This window comes from Passer domesticus, chromosome 2 (genome assembly GCF_036417665.1).
Source record: "Passer domesticus isolate bPasDom1 chromosome 2, bPasDom1.hap1, whole genome shotgun sequence".
In the NCBI taxonomy this organism is placed as follows: Eukaryota; Metazoa; Chordata; class Aves; order Passeriformes; family Passeridae; genus Passer; species Passer domesticus.
In genome coordinates, this window is record NC_087475.1 from 73,508,090 (window position 1) to 73,520,034 (window position 11,945).

Sequence of the window (11,945 nt, forward strand, 5' to 3'; positions counted from 1 at the left end):
AACCCCAAAAAAACCCAGCAACCAATCAACAGAAAAAAACCCCCACAACAAAAAACAAACCACATTTTTCTTTATCTAAATAAGTTTCCCATTATTTTCAAGTTGTGTCTCTTGCATTTCTTCCTTCCACTGTGCAACTCTTCTTAAGAGTTGAACTTTGTCTCCTCCCATTAGGTAACTCATCCCCCTTTATGCTTCTCAGGCCTGAACAAAGTAACATCTCCTGAGCCTGTCCTACAATGTCAGGTACTCCGGCCATCTAAGCATCTTAGCAGTCCTCCACTAACCTTCCATCAGCATGACAATGCCTTTCATTCTGCCAAATCCAAAACTGCCCACTGTACTCCAGAGGTAGTCTGAAGAGCAGAAGGATTAGGGGGTGGCCCACAAAGATCACCTCCCCTGTACTGCTGGCTGTACTCTTGCTCATAAACCAATGGGCTGCCCACAAAATATGGGGAGTCCCCATCCCTGGAGATACTAAAGAACTCAAATGGATGTGCTCCTGGAGAACCTGCTCCAGGTGACCCTGTTTGAGCTGGGGTGGACAAGATGACCTCCAGAGGTCAGGCATTTTATGAGATAAGCCAGGACCCAGCTGGCCATGTTTATTGCAAGGGCACACTCCTAACCCCAGTTCAGCTTCTCCACTGGGATGGCCAAATCTTTTTCTCCAAAGCTGCTTTCTGGGCAATTATCTTCCATTTCAGATCAAGTATTAGCTTCATCTTGTGCTCCTGCCTCTTGACAAAACCCGCAAGTCAAACTAGCTTCAGATTCAAGTTTCCTTCAAATAACACAAAACCAATCTGCAAAAGAAAGTATCATTTTCCTCCCATGTGCAAATTCACATCTACAGCATCCCATGAAAACATGCACATTTGAGGACTGTAATTTCAAGAAATACGAAAAGTTAAAACACAATCAAATTAGTAAGGAAAACTGTATGAATTACTAAGTAGAAATAAATGAAGTTAATCCAGAAGCAAAATTTCAAGATAATAAAGGCTCAGTGCCCTCTGAGGGATTGTGCTTGATGCACAGTAGTCTGGGCTACACCTCTCCCTCACTACTCCACCTAGTTTCTGCATTGAGATGACCTAATTTTGGCTAGATCCTATTGCCTGTTTGACCTCTTCCAAAGCATAACGTCTATGGCTGATGAAAAAGCCTGAAAATTCTTCTGATTGTATTTGATTCTAAACTCACTCATTCTTTCATTATTTGTTTGTACATCCTTAAGAGACTTAATTCCAGAAGGTCTATTTCATGATAGGTATCTCATGACAGATGACATTAAACAATGTGATATGAAAACTCTTGCAATCACCAGTTCCAGATAACTATTCCTTCTGTTCACTAGCACAGTGTTCAACTCAAATGGGCAACTACAAAAGCAGCTATCAAAATGCAAGACAAAGCAGATGAACGTGGCATATTTCACAGAACTGGAGGAACTGTTTCAACAAAAATACTAATTCCTGGAAATAAAATTCACTTAAAAGGTTTCTCAGGAATTTTTGTTCTTGCTACTCTAAACAACTATGATTTCAGAAGGAATCTTGACCTTCCTTTACATCTTACTGAAAGAATAATGTAAGCTGAAGTCTAGAGCTCTTGCTACATGTACCCTACAAAGAAGAAAGATCAAACTCCAAAATAAAAGTCAGACCAATACCATAAGTTCACAGCATATCAGAAGCCTCATTTCTGTTTGCAACTGGGACTAATGAAAGCCTCTGTTCTTCAACCTTCTGGCTGTAACAATACTTCAATAAAGCTACTACTGCCTTGAATCTAGGCATCCATGCTAGACACTTTTATTCTTGACTGAAAAAAAGCAGTATCATCTGCTTTGTCTGCCTGGACAAGGCTAAGAGAGCATGATGAAGGACATGCCAGCAGTGTAAGAGAGCATTCTTCCCATGCAAGGGTCAGTCAATAGAAGATAGCAGAAGAGCAGCTGATTGCCACAATGCTATGTAGCAGCCCTAAGATTTGCTTCCAGTTCAAGGAAATGCTTTGTACTTAAAACTCCATGGAAAAACACATTGTTAAATACGTCTCAATCCAGGAAAACCTTCCTGGTAACTTTACGGAATAAGAGGTTTGGATTAGAATTAAGAAAAACACCAGGAAATTCCAGGACAGATACTTAGTATACCTGTGTTCAAACAGAAAAGGAGAAAAAACATTTTCTATAAGCAGAAAAGCAGATACATTTGCTACATGGAATTCTATGATAACTGTGATCCCTCAGAAAAGGTCATCAAGAAAACAGCAGCTACACTACTTCAGATTCATTTGAAAGGATGGTCTGATGGATCCATAGGCAACATGCTAGTCTAAGAAAAGAAGAATCAGTAGAATCAGTACCGGCAAAGAAAGAAGACATTGTATAATTTATTTTTTCTTAAAATACTGCATCCAAATCATCCCTCCCCCAAGAGGAACAAGTGTAAACTCTTCCTCAAAAGCATTTGCCCAAGTCCTCAGAGCAAAAGATCAAGCAATTGCTTTTGTGAGCCTTGAACACCAAGTGATTTATGTTACATTCCATCAGCTGAACTCTGCAAACAGCTAGATCGATAACGTGTCCAGTACTTTTCCCTGGCATCTCCAACTGCCAGTGCTCTTTTTGCTGGTTTTGTTCCCACGCTCAAGACACTTGTCTTCCTGTCTCTGAGAAAAGCAGAGCTGAAAACACCTGCCTCAAAATAAGTTACTTATACATTAACTGAATGTTTCAGCTGCTTCTGTTCTGCCTTTTTTCTCTACCCCCAAACACCAGCCAGGTAATTACTCCAGGTACACCAGTGTATGGATGTGGTTATATATGATACCAAATCATGCCACCTCTTTGCTTCCTCTTTCCAGGAAACTCCTGAGCTCCCACACAAATCAGAGAGCACATCTGACTGCCATATGTAGTCTTCTTCAGAATGAAAAAACCATTTTAACATTTCTGATGGACCCATCTATTTTTATCTTCTAAAATAGCTACATAATAGTATTCTTAACAGTTACGATGAACTATATTCAGATGTCTAAGGAATCTGGTACCATAGTTTTTACTGAAGAACAGTGAATTCTACAGTTGGAAGACAGACATTTGAAGAAAAAAAAGTAAAAATAAAGGGTTACAGAAAGCAGGAGTGAATAAACAGTAAAAGCAAAGGTAGAATGCGATAGTTTCTAGGATTCAGTTTACATCAGAGATGCAAGAAACCTAGGGTCATAAATACCAAAAGGTCTCAAAAAACCTCCCCATATTACTAAGCAGGAAGAAAGGAGAAATTATTATTCCTTCATTGATAAAGATTTCTGTCTTTTAACCATTTTAGATGGGGAAAAAAAGGATCTAGCCATCTCCATTTGAAGAAGCATGCATAGCACCGGACAACAGTATTATCGGAGATTACTTAATATCGAACTGAGTATTACCTGAACTACACAGAAGTGGTTTACTATATGACAAAGAAACTCCACTATTAAACCACAGTTTTATCTGGCTGAAACCACAGTACTTCTCCTTAAAAGTGATCAAAATTTAGAAATAAAAAAAAAGGCAGTATTTCTAACGTTTCAATCTAAGTGGGCTGTTCAACTCTAACAATTACTGACTTTGTCAAGAGTACTTTCTCTTTTGGAAGTAAGAGTTTATAAAACAGTAAAAACAGCAGGAAGTGGTAGATTTTGTAGTTCATTGTACTATCAAGATAGAAAGGAAGACAGGAAGGACACTCTCTCTTAACAGCAAAGAAGCACAGAAAAAAACCCCAACACTGCAGGGACAGGACAAAGCTGAAAATCCAAATGCTTCCACTGAAGTGCTAAGTGGCAGGACATTCTATCATACCATTTAAACCAGTCAATAACAATACACTTTATGAGGCTAAGTACAAACTCTATGTAAGCAATTAATTGTTAGCTGCAGAACTGACATGCACGTTGTGTATAGTGAAGTCTCTTAAACCCCTGCACAGAGATAAAATAGACAAATGAGTTTCAAGAATTTCACAAAAGCAGTTCCTTGGCAAGGAGCAGTAACTAAACAAGGAAGCACAACTGCCTAGGGTGTTTTTTCCTATTGCTTGTAAGTGAATAGCTTAGGGGCACGGCCTAGCCTTGTTATTCTTGAAGCATGTTCAGTAGTATGTCTTCATCTAATCAACAAGTAACCAAATGCACTTTTATGCAGTGCATAAATTGAAAGATTTTTCACTAAATGAAAAGGCACTGCAAGCATCCTCTCCAACTAGAAAAACTCTCATTTGGCTTGCATTCATTAAGTCTCACTTCAGACCAAGCTATCAGAAAGCCTATGAAGAAGTAGCTAGAGCTGCTTTCCCACCCACCCTCCCCACCCCCCTGCTTTTTGGCAGTAGATGAAGACCATCACTTTTAAGAAGCCCCCAAAGCAAGCAAATACCAGGTCTCATTCTAAGAAGAATTTTAGTTACAGAAGCAGAGTAAAAAAGGTAAAGGAACATTTTTAACTAGGAAGGCATTAAATACTTTCTTGGTGGAATCAAGAGCACCATGGACTGATCAGGCAAGGAAGCAAAATATTTTTAAAAGCAGACAGAGACATTGCTTTAGCTGAGTTGGAAAGCTCAAAATTAAAAAGGTATGGTTGGCTGCACAAGCTAAGTCACAAATTCAGAGAAACAGTCCACTTATTTCTAAAAACAAGGCTGTCAAGCCTATACCAAAATCCAGCAAACCAAGCCAAAAACATGGGAATTACTTTGAAGAGGAAGTTAACTAATTTTGTAGAGACAGAAAACATGCAATAGTAGCAGAAACAAAAATACTGAAGCAACCTAGGTATGTGCTGCATGTTGTTAACATCTTTATGGCAGGCATATTTGAGGTCACTTCCAATTTACTGTACATAATTTTCAAATAAATCATTATAGTAATTTTCTAAATGCTTATACGACATTTTAACTATAGAAAATAGCTGCTCAAAAAAACAAGGTACTTCAGTATCTGTACAATATCAGACAATTTTAGTCAGTTCCTGTTCAGATATAATTTCATTCTCTTCTAGTGTGGTTTGTTTGTTTTTTTCCTTTTTGTTTAGGGTCATTCTTTAAGTTCCTCTTGTCTCTCTACATGTGAAGAGTTTGAACCTCAGTGCAACAGTCAAGAGTGTATAATCTAGCAGTAATCGTCATCTTCAGGTTTTAAAAAATTTAAATACTTCCAATCTTCCAATGAGTTTTGTTTTCACATTTTATCTAGACTGTCACTTTTTTTGAGAAATTATTTTATCTTTGTTTTATCTTTTTTGACTTGCACTTAGCTGTCTTCACACATGGCTTTTGTATCACAGAGAAATTAACTTGCTCTTGCATGTAGCTACAGTGAGCATTAGTTATGGTATGCTTATTTATTGTTTTGTAAGTATTTTAAAAATATTTTGTATGTCATAACTTTTTAATAGTAAAAGACACCTAAGATCTGCAATCCCTTTAAGTTTTAAGAAAGAAAGAACAACAATGACCTCTCAGAAAATCAAGACTCAAAATGCAGTATTAAAGGTTATGGATGTCTCATTTTTAAAGCAGGTTCTGAAACTGGTACATAGGAAGACAGGTGCATCCATCACCTTGAAAGGTGACAGGACATTTGAGAAAAAACCAGGAAGAACACTGTTTCTTACTGCCAGGAACAGTCTAAACCAGAGGAAAGACACACTTTGCAGCAGATGGATTACTTGCAGTAATCCAATTACTCGTCATTCTGAGAGCGACTGTAATTTTTATTACCCACAAGTTTAATTTTTTATTCCAAGAAAAGAAGAAAAAAAGTCCATGATAAGTTATTGAAAAATTATGTGTTCAAATCAGTGTAATATTTATTTTTTAAAATTGTGATTAAGTATATAGATAAGTACAAGTAATAAGGAGTTTTCATTTATTACTACTACAAATGTATAGCAATATTAATAGGTGTATGACATTTACAATATAAACTGCTTAATACAAAGCTCATAAGACCTATTTATTTTACAGCTGTTTGTAAGAAAACATTTGCTAAAACTCTTATGTGACACACAATGATTAGTTGTACAACACAATGCTGGAATCAAATGATATTAACTTTTTCTGTATCATTTCTTTCATGAAGTTTATTTCAGGATGCAATAATGACTCTCCCAAAATCTCTCCTTCAGCAGTTCTCCTTTAAAGCAAGGTCTACTGATTTCTAAGAAAAAACTGTTACAACTGAACAAAACAACCCATAATTTACCAATTGTGGTTCAGTGGGTTGTCAGTGACATTTTCAAGTCTTTTTTAAACTTCTTTTCTAAAAACAACAGAACTCCTTGAACATACTCAAAAAACCTAAACAAACTTCAAACCTAAATATTATATCAACTAAATATTCTCAAGTATTTGTGTCCTGAGCAGCTTCAGACACCTATAGCATATACCAGAAGAACATCCACTTTTATAGTTTCATGACTTTCACGTACTCATAGAATGACAGAATGGTCTAGGGGTTGGAAGATCATCCAGCTCCAATCCCCCCGTCGCAGTCAGGGAACCTTCCAATGGACCAGGCTGCTCAGGGCTCCATCGCTCCTCAGATACTCCCAAGGATGTAACATCCACAGGTTCCCTGGGCAACCTATTCCAGTGCCTCAGTACCCTTTACAGTAAAAACTTTCCCTAATATCTAATCTAAACCTACTCTTTTTAAATCTAAACCCATTTCCCCTTACCCCATCACTATGTGCTCTTGTAAATAATCTTGTTCCATCATTTCTCTAAGTTCTTTTCAGTTACTGGAAGCTGCCATTACCATTAGGTCACCCTGAAGCCTTCTCTTTTCCAGACTTAACAACCCCAACTCCCCCAGTTCTTCCCCATAGGAGAGGCTCTCCCTCTGACCATCCCGATGTCCCTCCCCTGTACTCCCTCCAGCAGTCCCTGTGCTCCCTGTGCTGGGAGCCCAGAGCTGGAGCAGCCCTGCAGGTGGGCTCTGAGCAGAGCAGAGGGGCAGAATCCCCTCCCTGGCCCTGCTGCCCACCACTGGATGCAGCCCAGGACACATCTGGCTCTCTGGGATGTGAGAGCACACTGACAGCTCGTGTACAGCCTCTCATCCATCAGCACCCCCAAACCCTTCTCAGCAGAGCTGCTCTCCATCTGCTCATCTCCAGCCTGTGTTGACACGGGGGGGTGCCACAACCCATGTGCAGCACCTTGCACTTGGTCTTTGTCCTTTATTTGGACTTCTGTGAAGCCTTTGACATGGCTGAGATTCCCATGCATTCACTTCAAGCTTGTCCAGTACCCCTGGATGGCATCCCGTCATTCAGGTGTGTCACTGCACCCTCAGCTTGGTGTCATTTGAAAACTTGCTGGGAATGCACTTGGTGCCTTTGTCTATTCCTTAATGAAGACATGAAATAACACCCATCCAAATATGGGCCCCCAAGGGACACCACTTGTCACTAATGTTTACCTGGACCCTGAATCATTGATCACTACTCTCTGGATGCTACCATCCAACCAATTCACAATCCACCTAAATCCACCACTTTCCAATTTGGAGAGAAGAATGTTGTGGGGCACCACGTCACAGGCTTTACAAAAGTCCAGATAAGCTACATCTGTAGTCCTTCCCTTATCCAGTGGTGTAGTTACCTCATAAAAGAAAGCCACTTGGTTGGTCACACGGGATTTTCCCATAAGAGCTTCTCTTAATAATACTCCAACTCCTCACACTGTGTGAATATTTAAAATCTACCAGTTAAGAATTAGGCTTAATCACCATTCCAAAACAGATGCACACAAGCACTCAAATTAAGCTTCTCACAGCCTATTATAGTTGCACAGTACCACATATTTTGATAAAGGAATTAAGAACTTGCTTGCATAAAATTTGCTGTCAAAAGTGAATGAACCAAAACAAAGTGTCTCAACTTTAAAGCTTCTCACAATAATGCATCAACTTGACACTACTTGTGAAGATCCTTGGTACTGCAAACTGCTCCTCCTCTCCAAATTAAACTAGAACATACAACTTGCTACCCATATTCTTCTCATTCTCAAACACATATCTAAACAAAAAATACAATGATTTGTGAAAAAATACAGTATATTCTGTCATTAAAGTACAAATTCAGCATTTAACCTCAAAATTCCATATTCACTTCATAATTCCATGTGCACTGTAAGTTATACTGGTTGTGAGGGAATGTTTCACGTTCAAAGTTAATCTCCTGCATTTTTGTTTCTTCAAGAGACAGTATTCAACGTTTCTTCAGGTCTTTCCATGGCTTCTGGGCATGCCTATGTTTTTAGTAGCTTGAAAACCTATCCTGTCCCTTTTGGTACAGCTGTGGCAAAAAAATAACGCTTATGTTACGTTTCCAATAAGGCTGTTCACACATTTCCAGCTTTGCTCTTCACACACAGCACATACACAGGAACAGCCATCCCCAAAAGCATCAGAGCTCAGTGTCCAGTGAGAAACTACAAGCACACACGATGCAACATTAAAGAAACTTTACAACATAGCACTGCAATGCCTCTTCTCTTGGAGCATTGGTTTCTTAAAAATGGGAAGAGATGAAGAATGAGCCCCAAGCAAAGTGCAGCACAGGGGCCACTCTCATATTCAAGTGTGCATTTCAAAACCAGAAACACAAATTTCTTTCTAGTAAAACAACCCTGTCAGAATGTTACTCCTATAAAATCAAAGCAGAACATACCAAGCAAAAGAACCCAAAAATAACACCCCCCAAATCCCCATATTCTGTATCCTCCCCTGAAACATTTAATATTTCAGAGCTATCCTATTATACTATAAATACTGTGATTAACATTTAAACCCTCTAGCCAGCATTAGCAACAGTTCAGAGCTAAGCTGGCTCTGTAAAATATAAAAGACAGCAGCATCAGACTTCTTGATTTGGCATTATATTTAAACTCAATTACTACTGTCTTAACAGTCCTAAAAATAAATGAAAAGCAAACCAAGTAAATAAAATTAATGCATAAAGTTTGACACATTGAAGGATAACAGTAACAATTTTTTGAATCCTGTACTGTACAATGGAGATGAGACATAGTGCAAGTACACAGCCAAACTGTAACCAGTTAGAGCCTTCTCACAGCAATGTCCAATCTGTTATGTTCTGCATATTTTTTAATGTTTCAACTGCATCCAAGTAGGTTTTTATATAAAAAAGCCATAACTTAAGGACCAGTAAAGCCTGTGTGGTGTTCTTGCTATTAATATACTTCAGATACCACCGACAGAAATAACCAGAAATTATTAACAAAATTTAATTTCAATTGTACTTTCATTAAGAATGAATACATATCGCTATTACAGCAACATCAAAAAGAGATAGCAGTAAAATGTCCACTGCAGATAGCTTCTTCTCACTGGCAATAATTTCATTCTTATAAGTCTTTGTTACTTATGTCTTCTTAGGAGAACTAACATGCTATTAGTACCAGGATAAACTTAAGGATTGTTAATGTTTAATTAACTTGAATTTATAGGTAAAGAAGTCATTACCTGCTTGTATTCACCAACGCAGTTCTGACAGCAGAATCTTTTCTGCTGACCATCAATAGTAAGGACATTGTTTCCAGCTCCTTTACTGGGCAAATACTCCCCACAATGCTCACAGCAATTCATTATTAAACCATTTGCCATTCTGTATCTATTGAAGCAATGGTCACTGCACAGCTTATGAGTCATATTTTTAAAGCTAACTTCGTGACGAATCTAAAAAATAAAAATGAAAAAGTATTCTATCACTAGACAAGCACAAAGTTGCCTGAAACTAACAGACCAGCTGGAAGTCTTACATTCAAATAACCATCTCACTATTTAAAAACTTGAAATGACCATGAAATATACAAACAGAAAGGGATGTTTCTGTTGACTCCAAAGTACTAGGAAAACATTCTTAGACTCATCTACCCTTTAGCCTAGAAGGAAAGGCCAGCAGGATGGGTGTGGAAATTGCATATGAGGGCAGAATGCCAATTTATGCAATTTTATAAAACAGTCAATTTACAGGTGAAGCACCTGGCATATGAAGACTGGCCAGACAATATGCTGTGTAAAGCAGCAGCCTGAACTATGCTGGGCTCACTAATCAAGAAAGCATCAAGGAGAAATACATACATTCATGAGAATTGAAAATTACACATATTCCACAGATCTCTAAAACCATCTGCATTACCTTTCAAAATATACAGTAAAAAAATAGGTAATACAGTGGATCTTGACATTTTTTCATCAGCAATTCTTTTATGTGAGAAATCTGGGTTACAATTACAAGATTCTATGCCTAATAGAACACATTATCGGCAAAAAGCAGTTCAAGTTTCTGAAACAAAATCAACCTCTTGGAATACTTTCTTCCTTCAGCTACTCTTTGTGAACATAAAACTGCATATTTTAATATCTCAAAATACTGAAGATTTTACATTTTCTTCTTTGCAGTTTTCTTATTTCAGTATATAAGCTATTAATAGGTCATTATTGAGAAAGACAAAAAACAGTCAACCAGACCTCAGTTAGTTTACCACAGATTGTGCATCTTGATTTATTCAAGGCTCCTTTTGAGGGATTCTGTTTATCTTCATAGAAGGATAAACATGATGTACTGCAAAACTCCTGGAAAGACTCACTTGAGTCTACTTGAGCAACAATGGTACCTTTCATTGTTGTTATATCTCTGAAATAAAAAAAAAAAAATATGTGCTTATGTTTTTACATATATAAACGAGAACATTTCACATGTTGTAAGATTCATTCTTCCTTTCAAGGCTTCCGCTTTAAAACAGTAGTTTTTAGTGTACAGTTGTTATTCACAGGATGAATACTACGTTTGATAATATTCTTGCAACTACTGTAACTAAGTCTTTACTCTGTAAACCCCTATGTTTTTCTTTGGCTTTGAGTTATTTTTTCCCATTAAATTATTCTAGAACTAAGCAGTGTCAATGCACCATTAGATGTAGTTATGGCAAACTCAATTTTTTCAAGAAACTAACAGCAAATTTGAACTAGCCATTTTACAATGGCTTTTCCTTTTACACAAAAGCTATATGTAAGTTTCATACAAAAAATTCAGATTTATAATAAAAAGCATGAAATTGTCTTTGTAGGTACCTCAAACATTTTCAGTATTAATCTTAGGACAGGATGACAGGAAGAGACAAAGTTGTTTTCTCATATTTCTCAAACTTATAAACAACCAAAAAGCTTAGAACTCTACCACAAATGTGCATAGAAGTTCTATCATTCAAAATGTACAAAAGTTTATTCCATCATTCCCTTATAAAGTTCCAAAGCATTTGAGCAGTTCATGCAGCTGTCCATGTAATTGAGCCAATTTAAGACCTTAAGCCATCAACCATCAATGAAAGTAATTTGAAATCGAACAAACCTTGTTCTAAGCAAAGAGACTTTCACTGTCCCAAACTAATACACACCATATATTAGAAGAAGTAAGAAGAGGAAATAAAAGCCACCTCCTTTGCCTTCTAAGCAAAAAACCCACAGAAGTATAAAACCTACTATTGACATATAGGAAATGCTATTGGGCAGAATGTTTAAAAACAATTATTGTGCACATCTGGATCACCAGTTGCAAAACACACACCCCACATACCTATAAGCTTTAAAATCAAGATGGGTAAAAAAACACTGGGAAAACAGGGAAAAAGGTATGTTTCCCTAGACACTTCCTTGAAAATTAACTTGTACAGTCCTGATACCAACACTTGCAATCTTGCCTTCTTCCATCAAGGGGAAGTCGACAGAGTTTGGCTTACCCTTTGCAGAACTACTAAGGTTTGTGTCAGGGAGTGCTATCATTCCTGTTCTGCAAAATGAAGGCAGAGCTTCTCCCCTGGGGAGCTTGCTATTTGCAGTTACAGAAGAGTTTAGAAGAA

The 11,945-nt window shown here is 37.6% G+C and overlaps 1 protein-coding gene across 11 annotated transcripts in view; it reads right to left on the minus strand.

The window, feature by feature from the left end:
* ZMYM2 (zinc finger MYM-type containing 2) overlaps nt 1-11,945 on the minus strand; it is an 87,842-nt gene that overhangs the window by 48,294 nt on the left and 27,603 nt on the right. For all 11 annotated transcript variants that reach the window (XM_064409291.1, XM_064409292.1, XM_064409290.1 and 8 more), the window contains 2 exons: nt 10,558-10,723; nt 9,550-9,762 (listed from right to left, as the gene is read on the minus strand). In XM_064409291.1, coding sequence (XP_064265361.1) covers nt 9,550-9,762; nt 10,558-10,723 — 379 coding nt within the window. The remainder of the gene's footprint in view (nt 1-9,549; nt 9,763-10,557; nt 10,724-11,945) is intronic.